Source organism: Tachysurus vachellii, chromosome 8 (assembly GCF_030014155.1).
Source record: "Tachysurus vachellii isolate PV-2020 chromosome 8, HZAU_Pvac_v1, whole genome shotgun sequence".
Lineage (NCBI taxonomy): Eukaryota > Metazoa > Chordata > Actinopteri > Siluriformes > Bagridae > Tachysurus > Tachysurus vachellii.
In genome coordinates, this window is record NC_083467.1 from 18,409,170 (window position 1) to 18,436,386 (window position 27,217).

The window sequence follows — 27,217 nt, forward strand, 5'->3', positions numbered from 1 at the left end:
ACATACATTTATAAACTCATGCCACATAGGGGAAATTTAGGTAGCAGTCTACCTGCTGGCACGTTTTTAGGAGGTGAGACAAAAGAGAAGCTAGAGAAATGACTCAGAGAGAATGAAACTCCACACATGCAGTAAGCCAAGATCGTGACTGAAATACAGGATCAGGCATCCAAAACACTCTAACGCTAGCCTGAGTGAGTCCTGTATTATGTGTTGCTGCTCTTTATTCCGGAGAACATCCTTTTATCCATTTTTTGTATACTCAGTGGCAGGTTTGATCTTAGGTTTGATCTTAAACTTCGATAATCAGGAAAAGTCGAGAATCCAGAGAAAGGTTTTTGCTGTGTTATTCTTACCACTGCTGTAGGGCCGATTTTCTGTATAGTTGTTTGTCTTTTCTATTCTTTGCGCCGGTACACAAGCCTGGACAGAAATCAAGAGATTACATGGGATACAATTGTGTTAAGTCCGGGTAGTGTGGTCTGAAATATATAAAGAGGTGAAATGAGGTGTGAAGTTCACATACCAGTGCTATAACAGCAGTCACATTCTAGTGTTCTAACAATTTCTTCTGTCTTATCAAACTGTCCATCCAACCCCAAACATATTTTGTGTTATTTTGTCTACTTTAATACTGTGGGTAGCATATTTTTCATAGGCCAGAAAATGCTTCCACCACTGAAATACACTTTATGGCCAAGTATTTGTGGACACCTCACCATAGCACTCATATGTACTTTTCAAACATACCATTCCATGTTGAGTCCTCTTTTTACTGTTTATCAGCTTTAACTTAAATTTGGAGTGTGTTTCTGGGGATTTGTGCTCATTCAGCCATAACAGTATTAGTGAGGCTGTGCACTGGGGTTGAAGCTTGGGGAGCAGTCCAAGTTCCAGTTCACCCCAGATGTGTACAGTGGGATTTCGAAGGGCTTGTCATGATGAAGGGGGAAATGTCATGGAGGAACTTTATTACAACAGTTTGGGGAAGGCCTACACACTGGAGTGATGTTATTGTATCCAGAAACCTTTGGCCATATGGCGCATATAAAGAAGCATGAATTTGTGGAAACGCAATAACTAAGTGTGTATGTGTGTAATGTAGAACATTGTAGGGCAATTTCTTAAATATAATGTCATTTCTTTTCATATCTGCATTGTAAACTTCCATAACACCATTAAAACATTTAACCCATATCTTATTTTAGCTGGCAGGTTTGTTTCTTTTCTTTCAGCTACATGAAGATCCATAGATCCTAAACTTTGTACACTGGAACTTTTAAGACAATATTTCATTAGTTTATTTTTCAGTGCTGTTGTAGTCACTTAACAGGCTGAGACGTCATGGTTTGAGTAAATATCCTGTCTGATATGTTTAGCTGTGCAGGTGCAGCAGGGCTTTTACTTCAGGCTCATACCTCTGGGTTAGTGCTGGTTTGTTTCTTGTGACCTCGCTTAGCCTCTACTTCTCTGTCAGTCATTCCTCCTGTAAGAAGAAAACAGATCCAGTATTGTTTGAATTTTACTAGGAGACATGCCTGCTGTTTTTGTAAACAACATTTTGTAAACACATTCCCTTACGCTACCTCTTTTCAACAGTGGTCTAATACGCTTAAGTAGTGATTGTGTTAAGTAGCAGTGATTATATGTTCATGTGCATTAAACGTTACTTACATACTCAAAGCTTGTACTAATTAGGAATTTACTAGCAGGAGGAAAAATACTTTTGCACTGAAGCTGTAATTTAACAGAGATGTACCTGTTACACCACTTGAAGTAATCAGGTAATAATTCTTATGCTTTTGGATTGAACAGAAGGTTCATTATTGTGTCATACTGTATCCAGTTGGGACAGGGGGGAAAAGAGACCTGTTTTGCTCAGGTGAAAGTGTATCTTACCTAAAATCTGACCTATGTGACCGGTGAGATCTCACTTTAAGGAACCCACGACATAGCACATTCCTGCAGCACTGATGATGGACGCACACTCACTAAAGTGGGCCTTATGGGATTTCAAATAGGCAGCATATGCCTATTATTCACATTTATTGGATTATGATGTTTATTACCACATGGCTGGCAAGTCTGTAATAAAGCTCCATTCCACTAGAGGGAGCGCTGAGATTAACCCTGTCTACATCATCTCGGCCATGTATTTTAACCTTACAAAAGAGAGCAACTGTATTACAATGGCTTAATTGTTTATAAACTGTAAAACTTTACTTGCATTAAACCCTGCCTTTATAGAACCATCTGTCCGTCCATTGAATGTATCTAGACAAAAGGCGACACTTTCAGTAGTGAAATTGACATACTGCATTTGTTACACTGAGACTGTCTTTTTCTTTTTCTTTTTTTTAATAAACTGTGTTTGTTCATTCATTCACACACACATATGCACAGTCAGACACCCTTTAAAATGTCAGACGTTTATGTACTCTTTGTCTTGAGCCTTGCGAGACATGGTGAGTATGAACAGTGTTTGACTACAGAGTGGTGGTATTTGCTTTACGCCTGTGGGCAGTAGATCAGACCCAGCAGAGCACGGCAGACTGCACCTTACAGCCTGCACACACAGACACACAGGGGCCAGCTCTTCTGCACCACCGCACCACCACACCAACGAGGCACCGTTTATTTTTCGACGAGTCTGTCTGTTTTAATGGGTTCCAGGACTGCTTTGAAGTCAGACAGAAGGGCGAAAGTTATATAAGAAGATATACTGAAAGAGACATAGAAAGAATGAAAAAAGAAAGAAAGATAGATAGAAAGAAAGAAAGAAAGAAAGAAAGAAAGAAAGAAAGAAAGAAAGAAAGAAAGAAAGAAAGAAAGAAAGAAAGGGCGGACACGTTCAGGCTTTCTCTCTTGCCATTCAGGCTCAGCTGCATGCAGCAGTCACCCCAGAAAGCAGGGCTGTAACACGTCTGTGTCTCTCCATGCTTCACTCACCGATCCAGCGTCCCTTATCCCACACACTTGCCCAATCAACTGTTCCTATTATTCATCTGCCATGACTCAAATCTCCCATACTGGCTTTATGCCTTTTTTCTCATATTCAGTCTCTCTACTGTCTCGCTCTATTTCCATTCACTCATTCACTCATTCACTCACTCACTGCTTTTTCCCCCATTTAACACTCCTAAGATTTTCCTTACTTTTTACTTCTCTCTCTCTCTCTCTCTCTCTCTCTCTCTTACACACACACACACTTTTTTTTCTCTTTTCTCTTTTTGCTGCCTTGCTCTACTTCATCCACTCACTCACTTTTACTTCTCCTTTTATGCTCAATATATGTCTTGCCATTTCACGTCAGACTTTCTGCATCACTTTCTCTCTTGCTCGCGCTCTCTCTCTTTCTGAACCTCTCCACCCTTGCTGGACCCCTCCGTAAGCGTCAATGCGACATGGAATTTAGGCCACCACATATCACTTTAACCTGAAGTGGCACTTTTATTTCACACCTTTCCTCCCCTATCAGACTCAAGCCAAAAAAGTCTAGCTGTTTAAATGTTATTTCCGTCGCTAACAGTGCAGGGTGATTTCAAACCAGTTAAGAATTATGATCAGGGTAATAATTTAAAAACGTGTTGTCAGTGAATGTGCAGTAGCATGCAGTTCCATGCTTCTCTTCATTTGCTGTTCTCTATTAGGAAGACATATGTAGTGATGAAATTGAGGGCTGGTTTATGATTTCACTGTAAACACTGCATATGACTCATGAACACATTTGATACCACATTTGTCATTTATCTCAGGCTTAAATCATTTCTTACTCTAGTCCTATATTTCAGTGAATTTTATTGGTTTTTTTTTAAATAATTTAGTAACACTCTAGACAGACATGTCCAAAAAAATACTGCCCACTAGAGGCCAGTAGATGCTTTGAATGTGATTATATGACCCCGTTTTTTCCCCTTAATGCTGCCTACAAAATGAGACAGTGTAAAATAAGCATGTAACAGTTAGTCAGAACTGATGAGAGTTGTTTATTATCAATTATTCAGTTATTTTTTCCAAGCGTCTTGCATCCAGCATGTTGATCCGTCCGAGCAGTCCATGCACAATTTAACCTCAAATATCTGTAATACAATACCAGACTGCTCAAATGATGTGCTTTTTTTCTTTCTGACATGCTTTTGAACACATTTTCTCTCATCAGTTCTCTCATAGTAAGATATCCGTAACATATGCCAACAACTCTGGTAGCGACATGCCATACACCCCAGATCGCAATGTGTCGACTCTGCTACACCACCAGCTATTTTTGGTTATGAACTTGTTAGCACGTTGTCAGCGTCATGACAGCCAAGCGTAAAAGTATCTTCTGATAATTTTAAGGACACACTTATTGGCTTTAGACTTACAGTTAATATCCAAAGCTGTCTACAGCCGTGATCTTTGTGAATGTAAATGACAATGTGCTACTGTCAGTTTCTGAATCTTTTATACATTCATCAACACTAACTTGGCAAGTTTGTCTAGAACTAAGATATTTTATTTGAATTGTAATTCCAAATTTTGCCAAACAGGACTGTTAAAGATTATTTCAGATAAGCTTGTCTGGATGCTTGTCTGGATGCTCTATAGCAGGATTGCATTGCTTAAGGCAGTGTAGCCAGTTTTGGGCATTTGCCTCAAGAATCTTTATTTAGACAGTGTTTTTTTCTCTAGAGGCCCAAACTTCAGGAGGAAAGGGGGAGAATCGGTGAAGAACACACGGTGGATGGAGTGGATAGAGTGGTTGGGGGTTGGGTGGGTAAAGTAGAGTAGGGTTCGGGGGTTGGGGGTATTCAGTTTCTGACCAGTGACAGGATAAAGGAAACAGAGCAGCTCCAGAGGTCGGCTTGAGAAAACACAGTCTCTGTCAGTCACACAGACTCATGGGCTGGGATTAAGCCCTGGCCTGGAAGGAGATCACGTTTCTCCGGCCGGGATACCTCACTGTTGCAAAACACTACCAGATGTGGAGTATTCATGACTTGGGGGAGGGGGACTGTATATGCATATGAATAGTATTCTTTAGTTTTAGACTACCTGTGTGTATTCATGTGACGATGGAGTGTATTGACTGAGTAAAGCTAAAAATGTGAAATCTGTCAAAGAAATAAAACTGTGGCTATGAACATAATTTCTGTATTCAAGGGTTTAATCTGCATAAAGTGTATTCCTTTGTGTATTGTAATACTAGCATTGATCAAGCTTGTTGTAATGTTAATGTATGAATGTTTTCAGGGGTCACACTAATTGAAATTACCTGCCAGATTTTTACCAAGTTAACATGCACATTTTCTTCACACTCAAATGTGTTACCTGTAACTTGCCAGATACTTTCATAGCACAGCTGATTGGCACTTTGTGACACCCATAAATACCCCTGAAAACAATAAATGATGACTAAACAGTCTCCTAAGTGTTGTGTGTGCTACACAGATGCACATCAACTCATCTTCCCTTTATAGGATGTAATGTGTTTTCCAGTTAAACGTAAGCAAACCTAACATAGAGAGTAATTACACATCTCTGCACTTGAGGTCGTTTAAAAGAAGAATCCTGTGCTTGCAATTTCACCAAGATTTCCACAAAAAAAAAGCACAAAATAACCTCTGCAAGTTTTGGAAATGTTGAAACAATGCTGCAGAATAATGAAGAATTTTTGGCCACAGCAATCCAAAAAAAACTCTGAGAAATCCGGCATGATAATGTTTGCACAGATACTGACCTGTTTGTGTAGCTTGCTCTGCTAGTTGGTCCAAGATGGTCCATGACTCCTCCAAAACACCTTCAGAAATCATAACAAGTCAAGTCAAGAAGCTTTTATTGTCATTTCAACCATATATAACTGATGCAGAACATTATTAAATTTAACAGCGTTTCTTCAGGACCATGGTGCTACATAAAACAACACAGAACTACATAGAATAACACAGAGCTAAGGACTGGAAGTAAGTTGTCCTAGCCACATATAGTGCATCTGTGCAACCTAATGCAAACAGTGTGAGACAAAAGACGGAACACTACAGGACAAAAAACACAAGATAGCGCCAAATGTTGCACACCTTGACAACTTAGAATAGACGTTTTCACAAAACATGTTTGGATTTCCACCTTTTTTTTCACCGGGCTTGCTGTCTGCCTTTTTTCCTTGTTTAGTTGACTTCTTGACCTTCTCAGCATCACTGTCCTTGCCTTAAAGCACCACTAAATGACTGTGACTGGACCTTGTATTGCTTGTATTTGTATAAACCCTCTTGTAGAGAGATTATAGAATAAAAGTGACATTATTATATTTAAGACATGATCTTCTTTTATTTCAGAGCTTCTTTAACCACAGTGCTGACTTTTATGTGGTCTGTGGGCAGAAGGTAAAAGCCAGTAAAACTCTTGATTACCGTGTTCTTTCATGGCATCCTCCAAAGCTGGGTGGTCCTCGGTGTCAGTTAAGGAATCCCAGAAAGACAAGCATATGATTTCCCCAGCAGGACCCATTATTAAGGTGCCCAGGAGTCCATCTTTCTGACACTCTGAAGAAACATGCAATAGAGTGGCCAAGAGAATTTGGTTTAGTATTCCAGACTCACTGACATTTAATTGTTCAACTGATTCTTGAAGGTGCTGATTAATTTTCATTATTAGCAGCTCTGTCAATAATGCCAGCTGTTCTCACACATTATCATTTCTATAGTAACAGCTTATTTACAGGGACATGTATAGCAGAGTTACTGCTTAATTCAAGCTTTATAATGAATGGATAAAAACATCTTTAATAAATAAAAGTATCTAATCATTTCTATGATAAAGCTCTGTGTATATATACATATTTATTTAATATATATATGGATGGAAGGAGTCTCTGATGTCAGCACTTTTTAATAAAACATGACAGAGACTTCTGGACCTTTCTGGTTTCTCTAACATGACTTTTTATAACATAAATGACAACTTACTTGAAGTAACTTCTTGTGCGGGTGCTACACATTTAAGTAAATGGCAAATATCTCCATCCATCCATCCATCCATTTTTTGTACTGATTATCTTACACAAGGTTACATGGTGCCTGCAGCCTATCCCAGTCAGGGGACAAATCAGGGCACAATTGCACATGACTACACACTAAGGACAATTTAGAGATGCCAATCAGCCTACAACACTTGTCTTTGAAGGAAACTGGAGAATCTGGAGGAAATCCCTATAGCACTAGAGAAGGTGCAAATTGTGCACAATCAAACCCCTGACCTTGGAGCTACAAGCGACCATATAAAAACTTTTGACTAGATGCCATTTCTAGGTTTTAATAAATGTGACAGATATAAAGATACCTCTTAGCTCCAGAGGAAGGCTGCCTCTGATAATGCCAGGCTGAGACTCTGACTGATCTGCAGGGTCACGTGGGTCTTGTCTGTGGTGTGCCATAGAGCACTGTTTTCCAAGACCTCTACGACCTATAAATGGAGGCAGTGGGCCTACAGCAGTCTGCTCTGAGGAAGAAAGAAATTGATAATAGACATAAGTGTGGTTTAAGGAAATTATACAACCCTAATGTAACATGTTCTATCTTTTTTTAGCAACGTTTAGTACAATTCGAAGTTTCTGCTTCGGTTTAAACAGTTTCTGTTTAGCTTTAAACAAAGTTTCTGCTTAGGTTTAAAAAAATATTAGATAGCTAATTATTATAATGTTGGATAATAGAACGGATTGAGTGCAAATAAAGTTAAAGGCCTAATTTGATAGATCTCATTTGATAAAACTGAACTAGTTTTATCATAGTTTTTATTTGATGGTCCTTGTTGGTGCCTGTTAACAATCTGTATTAGAATGTGTTGTGTTGGCTGTGTATACGGGTTTGTTTTGGCTAAAGTGGTGGCATTGTCTCTTTCTGAAGTTAGTTTCATATTCAGACATTATGTTATTTCTGTACAATAACACAAGGAATGTACAACTAACTGTTGTATGATTACACGTTTTGAATATGACTTCAAAAGGAGAAGCAACTACACGTATTCTCTGCTCAGAGGTTATATTTTGTATTGTTTTGTAGTTATAGTTTTTTATACTGTTTTATAGCATGGTGACTTCCTTTTTTATACATTGGGAAGTTGTATATTCAGGTATTGGTCCTCAATAAAGGCCTCTGTTGTGAAATGGTCATTTTTACTTCCACATGTGACAGTTTCCTAGGAAACAGAAAAAGGAGTAGAATGATATAATATGTCATATTTCTGCATGGCAATAATTTTAGTTACTCTTTAAACTGATTCAAATTTTATGACGGTCTGGTGTGGTTTTAAACCATCCATCTGTCCTCTGATGCAGAGGAACTGAAAAAAAAAGAGACTTTTGATTTTCTGTGAACATGTTCTGCTTTAGTACAAAATGAGATCTGACTCAATGTTACTCAGAAATCTGCTTCCCCCTCCTCAGTCGGTCTCTGTGCCAGTCTAGTGCTCTCTATATTTGTACACAGTGTTTTAGCCTTGCTGGTTTGGCCTTAGAAACTCAGAAGTGTTGACCACACTTCAGCTTGTCTGCTGTTATTTATAATATCAGCCCCAGAGATCTCTCCAGTACCCCGCTGTCAGCATGGCTCCGATCTCCTTCGTCATGCGAACTCTATTAACTGCAGCCAGGCCCAGGTTAAGCTGTACACTGACAGGCTGTGCTTCAGTTATTTCTGCTGTTGTGATAGTATATATGTATTCAAAGAGCCACTTATACTTTGTAAGTCTTAGCTTGTTTGGATTCATGTGGAGGTGTATGTGAATTAAAATGGAGAGGAGAAGCTGTCAACACAAGACTTTATATTAGTCCAAAAAATATATATATGTATGCATGATATAATACTGTGTACATTCTTGCTTCACTTTTTATTTGGAAATGCGCTCCTTCCAGTAACATTTTTGGGCATGATCAGCCAGTAATAACATTTCTTCTCACTCTTTCTGCAAGAAGTTCGTCACTGTGCAATTTTATGGTTGAAATGCCCGAAAGCAGTTCAGAATGTTATATTTTGTAATATCAAAGCCAAGCATGATGCTTTGTGCTGCTATAATGTGTGTAAAGCAAGGCCAAATCTATTTTTCTGCCAAAATTCTTACGTTTATGTCTTGGTTGACCAGTGTGTAATACTTTCATCACCCCACATGAAAACAAGATCTCTGGCAATGTGAGCTGACTTAAACTGTGAATCACTAATCATTAATGTACAATTCTTTTGTAATATGTTTGGATGTTTAACAGTCAGTTGAAATAGCTGAAGCACACTGACCCCAACTGTGCACATCAAAGTGGAATTAAAAACAGTATTTCTTCTCTTTCTTATTCCAGCGTTTGTAGCTTAAGGCATAACATCAGACAAATGACTAAAAAGTCAGAGTATGGTCAGAGATTGTTGTTTTGATTTCTATGAATACCTTTATCCTCCTCAGGTTCAAACCCTATCAGGATGTCTTGTTGTGCTGCTTTTAGCCTGCACCCATGTTCAATGGGCCTGTTCTCTTCTGTCCTCTTCAACTCAACTTTCTGTTCCACATCACTACACAGGACATCCTCAATTTCTTCCTTTTCCTCAGGAAGGCCAGAAAGACCATCTGACAAAGACAAAGGCAGGAGAGAAACATCTTAAGGCAAGGTACTGAGATCAAGACACTGAGACAAAAGGATTGAGAACTTAATGTGGAGATTTAAGTTTCAGGAAGGGGAAGCTTTCCAAGTTCTATAGCTACTCCATATCACAAACGACTTGAAAATTAGGTGAAGTGAGGCATATGCTGACACAGACTACCAAACATTATTCTTTGCACTAGTATCGCAGTTCAGGTGTATTCACCTTCACTGCTGTGGAAATGGTATTAATTGTCAGTGGATAATAGATATCTATGCAGTCTGTGGGTCCTACCTTGTTCCATTGGTTCAAAAGGGAGCAGCACAAGTACTTTCTTAAGTACAGTTCTCTCTGGGGGTTTGGGAGCAGAAGTCTCAGTGCTAACCTCAGGCTGATGTATATCTGGCAGTCTTGGTATTGGCTCCTTGTGGTTTTCTTGAGTCATGCTCACAGCTTTGAGCTTAAAGTCATATTGTAGTCATGTAAAGTTCATTACATAGGCATAAAATATATTAATGTAAATAATATATTACACTTATCAATAATAAGTATAACATTAATTCCATTAATAAATATATTAATGGAATTAATGTTATACTTATTATTGATAAGTGTAATATATTATTGACATTAATATATTACACTTATCAATAATAAGTATAACATTAATTAAATAAATATATTAATGTAATTAATGTTAAAAACAAATCAGCTTTTATATATATATATATATATATATATATATATATATATATATATATATATATATATATATATATATATATATATATGCCTCCAACAGCTTCAGCTCCACCAAGCTCGTCCTTGCCACAAATTCTGCAAATTTGAGCTGTACTGGAGGGTTGAATCCTAACATTCTTATAGTGATGATTGTGGTGTAAAGTGTATTTTGCTGGCATGGCACAAAGAAAACACAAAGTTCTGATCTAACTGATCACTATTCTGATGTAATAAAACATTTCTATTCTGGTGAGAGTGATCTCTTACTAGATGGCCCGACCCACATCCACAGTTCACGAGGGTTTTATGTGGGTGGAAAAATTGCCTTCAACAGTGCTCTTTAACACTGTTTTCAAACACCAACTGAAGAAATATATTTTGGGTGAATAGTATTTATATACGATGTATATACTTTAAGTTTAATAGGTGTAATGTGTATTAAATCGATTTACTCATGGTATTCATTCTAGCACCTAGTTATTGTTATGTCATTACATGCATTAGCGTAACACCTTTATAGCGTGTATGGATTTCACATCCGACTGCATCTGAGCTGTTTGGTTGCACATGTTTTGTTTCTATGGAAACTTTGCTTAACTTTTACTGCATATTTATGTGTGTTTGGTTTACTTCATATAAACTGTTATATTGATTTATTCCTATGCTTACTAATCCAGAAGTCAGGTGTTCCCATCATATCACCTACTGACACTTTTTTTTTACTGATACATTATTACTTTGGCATATACAAACTTTGACAGCCTCAGATTTTCAAATGTAGGGTTTATTCTTGATATCTGTACGCACTTAGTAGTATTTACTCAGTCATTGGTGTTTATTCTCAATTTGAGAGGTATACTGGCTAATGTGAGACACAGAATATACAACACAAAATCTAGAGATATCTCTTCAAACCAGTTGCTATGGTGAAACAAAACACACTAGCCTGAGCCATTTTATGCTTGGAATGTTGACTTACCCTGTAGTCCTTGCTCGCTGCGTCTGCAAGAGGTGGTTGCTTAATGGGTGGTAGATGAAGGCCACTCTGTTTAACTAAAGCAGAAATACAGCACTAATCACTTTTTAGGTTATCTCCAGACCATGCACCATGTAACCATGATAGTTTAATATGTAAATAATAAATATTGTATTTTTGTTGAAATCTTTCACTTTCATAAAATGACCTAAAGGGGTGTACTGAAGCAAGCGTTTAATTTTTGGTCTATTGTTGTCTGTTTTGACAGCATAGATAGTGCTCACCAGGACTTGGATGCCAGCCCCCCTCTGTTTGTCTTCTGTCATTGGAGACTTTTGAAAGGTGACTGCAACCCAAAGATCGTAGAGCTGGTCGTGGAGTGTGTCCACCTTCCTCACCACCTGTATCTATTGCACTCTGTTTCCATTGACCGTTTAAGTCCTTTGGGTAGCCAGTCAAATGCTCTGCAACCTGGTGAGTTTGTGTCAAAATAAGGGAGATAAAAGCTATTGAGGAAAAGGTTAGGTTCTTTGAAGTAATGGTCAAATTGTGTCCAAAGAAAAACTTAACTGTTTGAAAAGTTTCAAATAATCAACCTCAAATAGATGCCATAAATGCCGTTTCCTTTCATTCTGTTTATTCTGTTTAGTCTACTTTATTTCCACATTAAAAGGCCAAACGTCCTCAATAACAATAGTATGATGCATCGTATGAGAGACACTGGCAAAGAAAGTGGAAACTAAAGACACTTAAGGTCAGACGATTGGTTATAAATCGACCTTTTCTGGTTTCTCATCTGATGCTGCTGAAGCAATGAAAATCCTAACTTAGATATTACATAGTAATTCCATAAAGGAAAAAAAAACAGGAAGCTGGGCTCATGTCAGATTTTAGAAGATAAAAATGTTATGAGAGAAAGAAAGGTAGACATTTGCACTGTGGGTATCATTTTAATTAGTTCACCATGGGCAAAAAATGGTTATATTGATTTTGGGATATTTTCCATGAGAAGTGTTTAAACTTACAAAACATTTAAAAAACAATTTTCCTTAGATGGTGTATTATTCTGGAAAATCTGTTGGCTGAAAATATGTTTACTGGCCTTTGTCTCAAAATAAATTGTTTTCCTAGTGTCATTGTTCTCAGCCATTAAAGGGTCTATATATCTTCACACACTACTCCAAATGTCCTCAAACTAAAGACTTTGATAAAGGGTTTTCTAATTATCTTAGTTTCTGCCTTGTCCCATAATTCAGAGAAATAACAGTTTTAATTTTAAGTTTTAATTATTAATAATGAATTTAATAATCTTTTATGTGAAGGCCTGACAACATGGATTGTGCTATCACAATAAAACAACAAACAAATCTTTCAGAGTGGAGCCAATTTGCTAAACATGTATTTTAGTGATATGCAAACGAGCATGTTTAGTGATCTGTTAATCTATACTTTGATGGAAAGTTCAAGACAAATAAGCCCTTGTGTGTAATACATGGCCTTAAACCAGCTTCAAATGCCATACTGAGCTGGTGCATTAATTTAATTTCAGTAGGATGAATAGAAAAAAATGCACACATCATGGTTAAAGATGCAGTGTTACCATGTAAACATTGTGATCCTCAGGTTGTTCTGTACGCTCCTCCCAAGCATCAGTTTCAGGAATTGGGCTCATCTGAGCTTTGAGTGTCACTACCTCTGCGCTGAAACTGGTCTTACTGTCTCTGGTCATAGAGCGTTCCTCTGAGCCTGTTGGTATGGAGGTTGCTGGTACTCCTGTAATTACATACACATTTGGTGAATCTCATATAAACTTGATTAACAATTCAGTTGTGATTTAGAAAGTACTCCAGTTTTTTTTTTTTTTTTTGTTATAGACATTATAGACTTTACAGGAATATATACATTCAGGACATACATTATAAATCTACCAATTTATCCCAAATGAGAAAGCTAAGGTGACAAAAGAAACTTCCTGAGACGATATAGAATGAAACCTTGGTAAAAGCCAGACTCAATTTAAAAATCTATCCTCATCTGGGTGACACTGGACAGTGTGAATATGAAATTATTTCCTTTCTATGACTGTACAGTACTATATGGTCAAAAGTGCAACTGCATAAGCAGGAAATTCAGTCTAGTTTTAACATGAGGTTGCCAACTATTTTTTTTTATTATTGCTGAATCTTTCCTTTAGAGATCCCTTTAGAGGGAACTCGAGTCAGAGCACAGAGTCTACACAGAGATACAGAACCATGTTGTTAGCTAATGGCTAAGGGTCTTGCACAATGCCCCAACAGTGGCAGCTTACTGGTGCTACGATATGAACTCTCAACCTTCTGATTAGTAACCCAGAGCCTTAACCACTGAACCACTATGGCACCAAGCATTCATCTTATAATGAGCAGTGCTGATGTTCATCTGATCTGTAAATCTACTCCTACTTGCTGCATTGCTGTTACTTTAGCCATGAATTGAAGGCATTCAGAGACCTCTATATTCTAAATATGTAATTAGCTTCTTTTAGAATTGGAGCCAAAGTAATAAAAAAAAGACCCAAACCAGATGACCAACTTGCTCTTTGGCAGTGTTGCAAAGCAGTTCTGCAAATTTCATTCATCTACATAGAGACTGCTTCTGAAACCGGTCAAGTTTAAGGTGACTAAAGCAGCACCAGTTACCTGTGTACAGGAATCAGTAAATGTATATTTGCTACCATATGAGGCCTGTCCACATTACCTCTGAGTGCTGGACTTGGGGTTAAGAGCGGGAGAGGACCAGGCGGTGGACGATTAGGCCGTGGAAAACAGAGGAAACGGGGCTGATATCGCACCTGCTCTGGTCTGGGGTATAGACAGTTACCTTGACGTCTGAAGAAAGCAGAGTCCACCTCATTTTCTACTTGAAAAATGGAAAAAAATATATCATTTCATCTTGTCTTTAATTAGTTTTCTAAAACAACATTCCCTGTCATTGTTTTATTTTTTTATTTTATTCCCTAAAACAAATTAAAACTGGATAAAGTAACCTGAGGTATTCTTCCTGTAATATTATTTCTTTTGTTGTTTATTTAATTGCATATGCTTAAAATATTAATACATGAACCAGACTCTCCACAAGCAAACAGTTGCTGTATCTGGTCACCAGATGTGCTTCAAGATGTACTGACCTTCACCAACAGTCTGGTTTAGATAGCTGTGCTCATCTCCGGGCCTCTGGTGTGCCTGCAAGTGCTTAGTGCCAGGTTTGGGGTCTGGCAACATAGGCGTCATGCTCATATGACATTCCACCTTGGCCTGAGACCAACAGAAACCAGAAAAATATCGTCCAACATATTCCACAGCCTAAAAATTGTCTATGTATTTCTTATATATTTTGAAATTTTGCTTATTTAGTCTTTGTAATGGAATTGTTTCATTCTTCTAATGGAAACCTTTAAAATAAAAGCAATACTAAAATTTTGGCATCTTCTGAATTGAACATTTAAATGCCTTAAAGGGATGTTAGACACTTCAGCATGCAGATGCATTGTTTCAAAGATTTTACCTTAGGAAACCCTTTTAGGACAAGGACGAGGGTGAGAGAAAGAAAGGTTGGCATCGTACTATATAGGCAGCCCACTGTTTATAAAACATCTGTGTGTTGTTTTCTTTTACTTGAATACAAAATTTGTGCTAGATTATCGCTGGCGAGGCACTGATTATTTTGGCTTTGTCTGCATAGCATCATCTGTCTGCGAAAGTATGAATACGATTTACATGAATTCAGATGTGCAGCGATAAGAACCAACTCTGCAGTTGTTTGGAGCTCCTGGCTGCCCGGGGCACACCTGTGTTGTTTACATTTAGCTGTAGGCAGAACGTGACAGATGGGGCGCGCTACGCACAGGCCACCCACAATGAGGGCTCATCTCCATGCTGGGGCGCGTCCCGATCCGTAAACACTCTGATTACTACATTCAGCTTTCATCACCTGCAGCATTCCCGCTTTGCCCTGACACTCTGTCTGTTTGGGTCACACACTCCAGCTGCTTGTGCAAGTGCCTCCAGCACTCCAGCCTTATGCTATTAATCTGAGGCTACATTATATACAACAAAGTTTTGTATAATGCAAAGCTTGAAGCTTGCTTCAAAACACTTACTATGATTAACTGTAAGTGTAAGTGTAAGTGTAAGTGTAAGTGTGATTAACACTTACTGTGATTCTGAAAAAATATAACAAGGTTAGTAACCAGGTTATATCCAGGTTAGTAGTACTATTTAGTTAGTAAGGATGGATTAATACTGTAATGCTGTAAGACCTCAAGTTCATGTGGTCTTTTTTGTTTCATATCTGATGATTTTTTTTTGCATCCTGTGGGGTACCACATCCTTTGCCCTGGGAAACCTTCCTACCAAGCGTTCTTTAGAAAAAACTGTATCTGTATTTGTATCGGTTTAAAACACATCATAATAAACACATGACTGTTTATTATGAGTAATGCATGACTAGTATATGGATACATCCCTGATGCATGTCTGTATTTGTTATTTTCTACAAGACTGAGTGTGGTATCTTTGAGTCTGCCTCCACAAACTGATTACTAACTCGGCTAAAGGGAACAAGATTAATGTCCATATAATGAGGCAATAGCTAAGGTCTGTAGCACATCTGCAGATTGTCCTGGAGAGGAACTAGATAGATTATGGACTGTCTGCTTATATAAAGCCCTTAAGGACAACTTTATTAAGATTTGCAGCTCATATCACGTTGAGGTCAATCAGGATAATATACTTAAATTGACAGTTTGATTGGCTTGAAATGTAGGGAAAAATTGGAGACACCTTGAGCAGTGAGAGTGTGTGGAGCACACAAGCTGCAGGCTTATCAGCTGAGCCCAGGTGCTGCTGTGCAGCCGCACTGAGAGATTAGCGAATGAGACATAAAATTAATATACAGCACTTAATCACTTCTGCCTTTAGGATGGTGTTAGCTCTAGGGACCAGAATAGAGCTACGGTTCTTTTACCCAGCCTGGTAAACTAATACTGCTGTGAACGCTGTTACCCTGACCTGAACCACAGTTTAAACTCAGTTAGGCAGTAAAAGGCTGGGAGATTTACTGTAGCCTGCCCTCTCACTTTAGTTTATGTTCCACTGCTCCTTCAGTCAGCCGTTTGGAGTTGACCTCAGTCGGGCCTACACAATGGTTCATTTTTAGCAGATCTAGAACTTTTAACTGGATAAATCAGACCAAGAAGGACCAGTTTTGCAACATCAGTACTGTACATGCATCAGGCTTTTGCCTTATAGTTTATAATATTACTTTCCTTCTTATATTTTATGTCAGTCATGAAAAGCAGCACAACCATTTTCAGTGTTTTAAAGCATCTTGATTTCAAAGCCGTTGCAGTATTTACTCTTGTTAGATACAAATTAGATGTATAGTTGTGTTCTCCTTATTGATTATTTACCTGTTTTTTACTATACACTAAAGCGGCTTCAGTCAGATCACGAAGAGAATAGAATTCAAACTCTGCTTCCTGTCTGGAAGCCCCAAAAGCCCGATCCTTCCTTTTGACTGTGTCAGGTTGGGAGAATGATGAGGCAAAATCTTCTGAGAATAGAATAAGTGGTCCTCTCCTTGTGCTGTAGGTTTTTGGGGGTGTGGTCTCTACCCCACTAATCAGCCGTCCACTGCTAGTTAAGCGAAGCAGAGGAGGCTGGGATTTCCAGATGAAGTAGTCCTGGTTGAGAGTAGATTATATAAAAGAAAATGCATTAATGGGTCACGTTTCACTTAATTCAGTCAATGACAAAATTTGATGTACAGTTATGTTATTTTGGCTCTTTGAAAATAATGATGTACAAATTATCTTCATAGTAATTTAGCTTTAATTTTTTGTCAAATCAAACTTGGCTTTTTTGTTCCTTTTCTGCAAGTCATATTGTTTTCCTCTATTTATAATAGTGTACCAAACAAGTTGTGCACACTGTAGCACCATAAATGTTCATGTTTCTTTTAGGTATCTTAGTGCTGACAATGTGAAATGTGTGTTGCAAGCTGTTTTGTGTACACATTAAGATTTTTATTTTCATAATACTTTAATGTAATTAAAACTCCATAAGTTGTCATATTGTGAAGCTAAAGACACATACCCCAGCCAGCCAAAATAACTGGGAAGCCAACTGTCCACTACTTTTAAACTAATAAAAAAGGGGATCATATTAAAATGGGGGTAGATACTGTGCCACATTTTCAAATTGGTTAAATGTACATACATAACCAGTTGTGTTCAGTTAATTATACACTAGACTGGAAACGTCTGCCATCTAACGAACTAAACAAGCTCAATTCTACACAGTGTCCTAACTAGAGCCTATTCACAGATTATACACAGTGAGTTTAGTCAATACCTCGGGTTCAAAACAGACTTCCAGTCTTCCATATTGTCTTTTGCCATCTGTGTGAACCACATGACCGTATCCTCGGCTCAGGAGTGAAAGGACAAGCTCCTTCATGTTGAAGCTGATGTTGTACTTTTCTCGTATTCTTTCAAAACCTAAAATTGATAATTAAAGTGTTTTTTTTTTTTTTTTTAGTGTCTGTATTTCAGGATCAAGATCTTAGAGAAAATATATTTCACTCACCCAGTTCTGTGTTGTCTCACCTGAGATTATGTTGTTGGACTCCTGAGCAACTGTCTCTTTAGCATTCTGGAAATAGATTCTCAAGCCTGTTGAGTATCACTGAATGGAAATCGCTGCTTTCACACTGCAGCACAGTCATGTCTGACTCCATTTGATTGCCTCTGTTTGCCGTTGCTAGGCTCTCCAAAGCTTCTTAAGACAGGACTGTTTTCATGTTGCCTTGGAACCAAGAGATTACCTCCTGGTTTAGGCTGCTATTTTGAGCTACCCTGGTTGTACCCATTCTGAATTTCAAACAAAAGGGAAAAGAAGGCCTGCTAACTTACAGTAATTCACACAATTCTCCTTCACTTCCTGTCAGATGGTCCAGATGAGGCACTCCCTAATTAGGGTTTTTGATTGGTGCCGTTTTGTCACTTTTTTAGTTTCTTCCTCCACAGGCTGCACCTCCCTCTGACAGTTAGTGTAATATATCCTCATAAAAGTAGAGAGGAGGTAGACACAGGGCCATGGGCCATTTATTTAAGAGTTGAGTGTGCCAGAAGAACTTCTAAATACTTTCCATAGTGAAATGCACTTGTTTTAATGTAGTTCATGTACAAAACTAATAACATTGAATATAACTGAAAAAAGAAAGATCTGCAGTTGGCCAATAATGATTGTGTTTATATTTCTTGAAATTCTAGTTGTTGGACAGCTTTCTTATATTACTTGATTGCGTACATTGTGTTTTACTTTTTTACATTATGTTTCACTCATTTGAACATGTGAAGGGGTGTTTGTGATAATCTTAATTATCTGTATATTTATACTGGATGCTTGAATAAAGTATAAGTCTGTCTGTCTGTCTTTTGTCCACGTTAACATAATCCCAGAAAATACTCAGAATATTTGATTTATCTTCATCATTATTATTATTATTATTATTATTATTATTATTATTATTAATTAATTTATTTATTTTTCTCTTTGATTTATATATATATATATATATTTTAACTTTGGTTATGTCTGTTGAACTTTCCTACATGCTCCTTTATTCATATATCTCCACTCCCACACCCAGTTACACTTTAGAATTTTAGAATTTAGAATTTATTCATGGAAAACCCCTTGAGATGCAGCATCTCGTTTTCAAGGGGGACCAAGGGGGACACTTACAGTTACATACACACACACACATACCCAAATCGTACTGGCTGTTATGTATGTTCTGTTGGTCTTTGTATTTGTATTTTGCATCTAATTTCTCTTCTGTAAATATTGTAATTGTCTGTTTGCATAATAAAAAAAATGAAAATAAAAAAATAAAAAAGAATATTTGATTTATAGTTGAAATACAGATCAATTAAAAATCATAATATAGACAAATCTGGACATTTACTTCAAAAGACTCTTGACCACAGCTTGTTTTAGTAAACTTTCACCATTTGTCAGAACAGTTAAATCATATACCCTCATGATCAGCTGTTGATTAATATAAGTATTAAGTAACTATTTCACATTATTGTCTTAGAATGGTGGTTTCCTTACAAGATGTTGGAAAAGTGATCAGGAATTTCACAGTGTAGTGCTGAGAGAGAATCTCTCCTCCCCGCTGAGGATCCATGTGAGGCACGATGTTCGTATTAGCTTTTGCATTTCCTCTTGCTGTATATAACCATAGTAGGTTATAATAGTAATATTTAGTAATATAGTAATATTTTCTAACAATATGAGCTCACACTAAAAAAAATTATAACAGAAGCTTGCTGAGATGATTAGCAGATTTTTGTGGCAGGTAATTACAATAGTTGCCCATATTTTCCTGAATTCCAAAGATTCGAAAGATTAATTTTTTTAAACCAGTAAGCAAACTAGAGATTTTACAGCTAGTTTGTAAGCACAGTCACCATGCTGTTTGGCATTACATGCCACCATGTGTAGATTGCAGAGAGTCAATAGCACTAGTAAGGGATATCATTGGATTAATTAATTTTCATTTAATGTATAAAATCTGGAACAAATTTCACTATAATTTTGATCTAACTTGTTTCTGGTTAAACACACCGGATGGTAGTCTAATCTTCATAAATGGCAAACCAAATGAGAATTAGGTCAGACACTCTCACTCACTCACTCATCTTCTACCGCTTATCCGAACTACCTCGGGTCACGGGGAGCCTGTGCCTATCTCAGGCGTCATCGGGCATCAAGGCAGGATACACCCTGGACGGAGTGCCAACCCATCACAGGACAAGGTCAGACACACATTAAATGTTATTCACTGAGTAGACGTGTCACTGTAAAAATGACAGCCTTTCAACTTGTAGTTTGATATGTAAGAAAGAAAGAAAGAAAGAAAGAAAGAAAGAAAGAAAGAAAGAAAGAAAGAAAGAAAGAAACGAGGCATAAACAATATATTGAAGCAGCAGTGGACCGCTGCCCAATTCAGGGTGTGTCTTCACCTTACACCAGTTGTTCCAGGGATATGATCTCGATCCAACACAGCCATCAAGATAAATGAAAGAAACTTTATAAGCGTAGATTTTATGCTTGAATAGTTGGAACAGTCGAGTGACCAGTAAATTAGGCTAATATGCAGACTATAATAATAATTCAGTATCCTAACTGCATGACATATATTAATAACTAACTACATAAGTAACTATATTAAGTCCTAGTAGTTCCTCAGCCTAATCATGCCATTAAAAGAGTAATAGATTTGGGGACTACCTGACTGCACACATTGCTGAAGCCCGTTTTGAGAAGCCCAGGTTCAGAGGAAAATTAAGAGGGATCTTTAAAACCATCCACCGATTGGGGGCGCTATCTCACTGGCCTACGCCTTCGCTTACTGCTAGAATGCGCTACAATCTATTAGGCGACTATTACTGAAGATACTGAGACTATTTTGCATGTCTCCTTGAACACTATCTTTTACAATGCGGTTTAATCTTCATGTTTATCTGTTTATTAGAGCAAATTGTAGCCATGTTTATTTAAGTTGTTGTGGCTTTTTAATAACCACGGCTTTACTTTCAAATAATTATTGGAATTCCACTTATTATTATTATGTTATTCATCAATAATAATAATAATAATAATAATAATAATAATAATAATAATAATGTTTATTCTACAACATTAAGATTTTATATAAAAAGTAAAATAAATATTTATCTGGTGTTTTTGATGACAGGTGACTGAAACAATCATGACCAAAAATAAATAAATAAATAAATAAATACTTATGAAGCAGGTAATTAAAAATCTAATCGTTTTTATTCGGTGAAACTGTACATATGCAAATGTCCTCTTACCAATTTTTCTGTTTAAAAAAATCAAGTAAAAAAACAACAAGATTATCTTCATAAATACATATATTCTTTAAGAAAGGGTGATTATTTACAAGTTACGCACTTTAAAAGGAGCTTGCATAATTTCCCAGCTCGACACATGCATGTAGCTCTCCAACCCCAAACCCAAAGCGCCTTTGTGCCACATGAACGATGCATGATTGTCAGCGGGTGGCTCTGAAAGTCATACAAGTCCATAGAAGACTAGAGAGGATACATCTGTAAAGCAAAACACGGTCAGTAAAAACAACACGATTCCACAGTAATGAGCGCTACATGTACTATGCCGATTACAGCGCGTGAAATGTAGGCCTTAAAATGCGCAGAGATCACGTGTAAAATATACTGTTACATACAGACAAAGTCAAACAAATTCTTTCACATGAAGACAACAAAGGCGAGTTAAGCCATATGTTTGGGGAAAACATGCTGGCACGTTTTTGGAGTGTCCACAGAATTGAATTTCTCAAAAGACAAAGCGAAATGTCTATAAAGCATGTCATGTTTATTTGGAACAGCAGAACGCTTCAGTTTTGTGTTTGGGCTCAATGTGTCTCGGAAATTGAAAATACATTTTTATAAAAAAAAAATAATAAAAAAAAAAGTGTCGTCCAGGCATGGCAAACCAGTTTCCTCATCATTTCAGTCTTGTGTTTCACTGTCGGGGTCGTGTCCCGTTTTCATACAGTCGTCTCACCCTGGTTACTGTTACTGAGTCTTTTGTAAAACCTGCGCCACGACTGCAGCGTTTTCCCTGACCAAATCCAAAAGCCGGACGTGATCCCCACGATCATGGTCATCAGGTACTTGATCATGAATACAGTGAAGTCGGGCGACATGGGTGCGAAGTTGCCGGCCGGACAGGGCACAGCGAAGCGCTTGCACGTCTGCATGTGCCACGTCTTCTCCCAATGCTCACGGAAAGCTTGCTCGTAGAAGTAACAGGCGATCACGATGGTCGCGGGCACAGTGTAGAGCACGCTGAACACCCCGATGCGCACCATGAGCTTCTCCAGCTTCTCAGTCTTCGTGCCGTCGTGCTTCATGATGGTGCGGATGCGGAAGAGCGACACGAACCCTGCCAGAAGGAACGACGTGCCGATGAACAGGTAAACGAAGAGCGGTGCCAATACGAAACCCCGAAGAGACGGCACGCTGTATATGCCCACATAGCACACTCCCGTCAGCAGGTCTCCGTCCACCTGACCCATGGCGAGGATAGTGATGGTCTTGACCGCAGGAACGGCCCACGCTGCTAGGTGGAAGTATTGCGAGTTGGCCTCGATGGCCTCATGGCCCCACTTCATGCCGGCTGAGAGGAACCACGTGAGGGACAGGATGACCCACCAGATGGAGCTCGCCATGCCGAAGAAGTACAGGATCATAAAGAGAATAGTGCATCCTTCTTTCTTTGTACCCTGCGCCACCGTCTTGTAACCATCCTCGTTGAATTTGTCGATGCAAACTACCTTGTCCTCTAGGAAGAAACCCGCCGCATAGGCCACGGCCACCATGAAGTAGCATCCAGACAGGAAGATGATGGGTCTCTCCGGGTAGCGGAATCGCCTCATGTCCACCAAATAGGTGAGCACAGTGAAGAGGGTGCTCACGCAACACAGAATGGACCAGATGCCAACCCAGAGACGTCCAAACTTTACCTCTTCCTCACGGAAGTACATGAGGCCGTTGGGCTTGGCGGGTTCACACGGCGCGCCGCAGTCCTTCTCGCCCATGAAGTAGTAGTTGAGGTACGAAGGCACTTTCAGCTGCAGCGGGCAAGTGAACTGCTGATGGTTTTTACCTGGACTTGGCGGCAATGTGTACAGATTGGGCACGTACGGTGTCGGGTCGGACGTTGGACTTCCGGCCTCTGACGTGTTCTGGCCCACGCAGATCTCACCCGCGCCGTGTACTGGGAAGTTCTCGCAGCGCAGGCGCTCGGGCCACTGGAAGCCGAACTTGTTCATGAGCGCTTCACAGCCCTGTCTGGCCCGTTCACACAGAGAGCGACATGGCGGGATGGCCTGCTCCAGCACCGTGCACACAGGCGCGTACATGGAACACAAAAAGAACTTGAGGTCAGCCGAGCACTGCACTTTAACCAGCGGGTAGAACTGGTGCACTTCTAGTCCGGCGTCCTCCTGGTTGGTGTGACCCAGAAGGTTGGGCATGATGGTCTGATTGTACGCAATGTCCGTGCACAGAGGGATGGAAATGGGCTGGCAAAATCCGTGCTCCGGGACCGAGATGCCCTTCTCGCCGTGGTACTGACCGCTGCTCGTAGTGAAGCACAAAAGGCACAGAGTCGCAAGGAGAAAGCGCACACGTTCTGCACGCAGAGGCATTTTGGCGAAAGCCGTCATTATTTATACTGTCTTTCTTTTCAAAGTGTGGTTAAAAAAAGAAAAGAAAGAAAACCAGGCCTGTTTAGTCCACCACAGAATTTCTCCCAATTACAACTGGAGGAAAACCTTTCCAGCTGTTGCGCTTTAGCTCGCGTCGAGTTTTTCTTCAACACCAACTCAGTCCAAGTGTCAAGAAGCGCATGTTAACTCACACCCAACAAGTTCACACAAAAAAACCTTCCACCTACAGCACAAACAAAAAAAGCAGCAGTCTAATTGTGTACTGTGCGTGTTTTTGTCCTTTAAAGTGGCCAAAAACCTTCTGGAGATCACCAAGTCGCTCCAAAGTCCATTATACACTCCATAAACAATCCTTTATCGATTTTAACTTTCCATAGATTCCTGGGTGTCCTTGAAAGGAGGATGTATTGTTCTGCGCGTATAAACTTTTTCCCCCAGGTTATAGCTCTGTCTCTGTAGTATCGCGTCTCTGCGTGGTCGCGTCTCGGAGCGCTTGTAAAATCGCGTCTCTCTCTGCACGGTTTGAGCGCGAGCACGCAGCGCACAGTGTAATGTGTGCCGTCCGTTTCCAGGCGCCCCTCATTCAGTCGCGCCACTCGTCACGACGGGGCGCCTTGAAACTGAGATTTCTCTGACCAATCACAGATTTTGTTTTCCTTCTCCTCTTGCTCCTGATTGGTCAAAGAAAGTAATTGCAGAGGTCTACTAGAAACTTTCCCCATTTGTGCTTTTACTAAAGTGAAAATAGTGTTCTTTTCTTTATAACACTATCTATAACGTCTTTGATAAGAACCAAGTGATCTTGATTTTATTATCCTCCCACGGAATGTGAACTTTTATCTGAACCCTTTGTCATTTTGTTATCTTTTGACTGGTCATCAAATGGTCAATCAGTGTTAAATGAGATTATGATGGCCTAATTAAATTATGCCTAGATAAGATATTGACAAGAAATAAATTAGACTTGGAATTAAGGAAAAATACATTTCACGAGGTAACGTCAAATAAAAAGATTATTGTTCATTTGTTTTTGTTAGTATTTGATCATTTTAAACATATTATATATGCATATTATATATACATATCATATATATTATATACATATTATATATACGTATTATTACTAATTTTCCATAACATTCAACCAAATTCAATAAACGTAATGTTCATAAAAGTCAGAGAGATTACCTCAAACAGTTCATTTGTAAATGTAAAGGTGTTAGTTTCACCATCACAGCACAAAGACACACCCAGAGTTGTTAACTAGTGAATGGTGGCTTCTTTTCATTTGAATTAGTTTCAATTCAAAATGGTAGCATGACCGAAACACTCAGCCACTTCACTGGAAAACTCAGTGCGGAAATGTTACTTTTAACAAAAACATGCTTCATTTAAAGTTCCCTTTTTTGATCGAGTGCAATATTTAAAGGAAACATCACAAATGTTACTGATCTCAAACATAACATCCGTTCTGCCATAACTCAGAAAATGTTCACAGCTCAACCTGATTGTCAATGGATCAATTAATAATCACACCGATACCAAATAGCCCAAGTTATTGGCTTGTTTTTTAATAAGTTATTCTTGATCATGAATAAAAAATTCCCTGCTCTCCGCTGGAGCAAGTTTTAAAAATAGATCTGAGCTAGAGAGCAGAGTGTGAGGTTCCTCAGTATGTAAATGTGAGGGCTAAGGGAGATAAGCTGCTCCATGGACTTCAACATCAATCACAGAGAAGCCAAAACGGCTGCCTTGCCTCACAACCGAGCTGGCTGCCATTCTTATTCCCATTCTCTCGCCATATTATTTCCACCCTGTGTCTGATGATTTTCCTACTCCTTGTCATTACATTTCAGACACATTGCACAACATTTTATATACTAAACTTATTGTTTTCACTGAAAATATGCATAAATGTTCTAATTATCCTTATTTATCTTCTCATTTAGCATCAGAATGTTTTACGCTAGGTAAAAACTGTCTACTTTTCTTTTCTCATAGCCATTCATCTGTGATTTCTGTGCATGTTTATAAAGTTCTGTGCAAAATAACTTGCTACATCACAAACAGACAGGGTTTTAGTTGCATAGACCGATGCGTATGGTTATAGTCCTGTTTAAACCAACACATACAAAGTCAGTAAATTTACTAATGAAGCAAATGTGTGTCGGCTGAGTGTTATCAGATTCACAGTGCCGCAGTTGATTAGGGCAGTTGGGGTAGTGAAGGCGAGTTGTATTTGAGCTCATTAATGTTATGTACTCTCCCTCTGGACCTTATTAGCTTTCACACTTGGCTTCACCTCATATCTTCACCAATCCTTTACTGAAAGGAGAGAGAGAGAAACAAAGAAGGAGCAAAATGAAAAAGAAATGTGGTAGAATAAAACCAAGAGCACAAATGTTTGATAGATTAAAACAGCTCTGGCCATGGAGTGACATAGCACCTCTAGTTTATTAGTTAATTTACAGTACATATAAATCATTCTCTTGTTGTGATGGGATTCTGGCATAATTACACTTGGCTGTTAATCACCTGCAGAAATTGTGCAGAGTTGAAAATTGGCATGTGAACTGTCAATATCTGTCCAGGTGCCAAAAATCCATAGCGGCAGTTATGTGTGTGCGACACTGCTTTCATTAATAAAGTGATGGATTAATAGACTAAAATGACTTGAAAAGAAACAGACACCTCATATCTTGGCCAACATAGCTGAAGCAGATGAGTTTATAGGGCAACATGTTATTATATATTTATGATAGTACTAGTTTTAAATTTCATTCATCAGTACACATCTGTAGTAGCCTGAAGGAGAATGTGTAAAGAAGGCTTAACGTTAGGCTCAAGGCTCATAAAGTCAGGAGATATGATGAAGTCATTCCTCTCAGTTGTTTTAGGGCCATTGTGCTAATTAAACGCCTGTGTTTTCACTGATAGTCAATGATGTCTTATTTATAAAAGGTCACTTGTTGTGTGGCGAGCCCTTTCTGATTTCCCCAGAGTTCAACTTGGACAAGCTTCACAGGACCCCTGGGGTATTCCCTACTACTATCCAGCGAAATAAAAATGAGCATGAGATTAAATATAAATTTACTTATTTCTGATTCTGTATTTCTGTGATGATCCAGCCAGAGAATCAACTAAGAATGTTTAAGCATTAAATAGCCCAGATAGCTTCAGGGTATTTTATGGAATAATCCCTCCCTTTGGCTGAATGTTTAAGATTAGAGAGGATGTGCAGAGTTTACTTTGCAGCTTTTGCATGTATTCTACTTTTAGAGGCCCTTTTGCAAATTCGTTGATGTCTGATCCATCAAAGTCTCCAGCAAAACCCATGTCATAGCCATGTCTCTCCTCGGGTGATTTCCTCATTTTGGACATGAGGAAATCTCATTATACCATTCAGCATTCACTTTTGCCATAATGTTTTTATCATACACATTCCTCACATACAGATCCCTGTCTCTTTGTGTGCCGCACTTGTTTGATGTAGAGGCTGTCAGGACGGCTTTTACCAGGGACTGGAGATAAGAAGCAGTAATTGCTCTGGAGCTGTAGTCAGCAGATGATT

At 38.6% G+C, this 27,217-nt stretch overlaps 2 protein-coding genes across 2 annotated transcripts in view; both read right to left on the reverse strand.

Annotated features, from left to right (window-relative positions):
- The window catches only part of LOC132850555 (uncharacterized protein KIAA2012), an 82,603-nt gene that overhangs the window by 13,293 nt on the left and 42,093 nt on the right, over positions 1 to 27,217 (reverse strand). The window contains exons 2-16 of the mRNA XM_060877192.1: positions 17,963 to 18,008; positions 17,709 to 17,854; positions 16,766 to 17,038; positions 14,483 to 14,609; positions 14,053 to 14,211; positions 12,917 to 13,089; positions 11,601 to 11,787; positions 11,320 to 11,393; positions 9,894 to 10,059; positions 9,409 to 9,585; positions 7,318 to 7,476; positions 6,390 to 6,521; positions 5,720 to 5,779; positions 1,419 to 1,486; positions 357 to 423 (exon numbers count right to left, since the gene is read on the reverse strand). Coding sequence (XP_060733175.1) covers positions 357 to 423; positions 1,419 to 1,486; positions 5,720 to 5,779; positions 6,390 to 6,521; positions 7,318 to 7,476; positions 9,409 to 9,585; positions 9,894 to 10,059; positions 11,320 to 11,393; positions 11,601 to 11,787; positions 12,917 to 13,089; positions 14,053 to 14,211; positions 14,483 to 14,609; positions 16,766 to 17,038; positions 17,709 to 17,813 — 1,927 coding nt within the window. The 5' untranslated portion in view covers positions 17,814 to 17,854; positions 17,963 to 18,008. The remainder of the gene's footprint in view (positions 1 to 356; positions 424 to 1,418; positions 1,487 to 5,719; positions 5,780 to 6,389; positions 6,522 to 7,317; positions 7,477 to 9,408; positions 9,586 to 9,893; positions 10,060 to 11,319; positions 11,394 to 11,600; positions 11,788 to 12,916; positions 13,090 to 14,052; positions 14,212 to 14,482; positions 14,610 to 16,765; positions 17,039 to 17,708; positions 17,855 to 17,962; positions 18,009 to 27,217) is intronic.
- Positions 21,188 to 24,278, reverse strand: fzd7a (frizzled class receptor 7a). Its single transcript, XM_060876723.1, has one exon. It carries the CDS (start codon positions 23,641 to 23,643, stop codon positions 21,961 to 21,963), a length of 1,683 nt encoding a protein of 560 aa, XP_060732706.1. The 5' UTR covers positions 23,644 to 24,278; the 3' UTR covers positions 21,188 to 21,960.

Excerpts from the sequence above, each read along its gene's own strand:
- fzd7a (XM_060876723.1), bottom strand. The coding sequence starts at position 23,643 with ATGACGGCTTTCGCCAAAATGCCTCTGCGTGCAGAACGTGTGCGCTTT.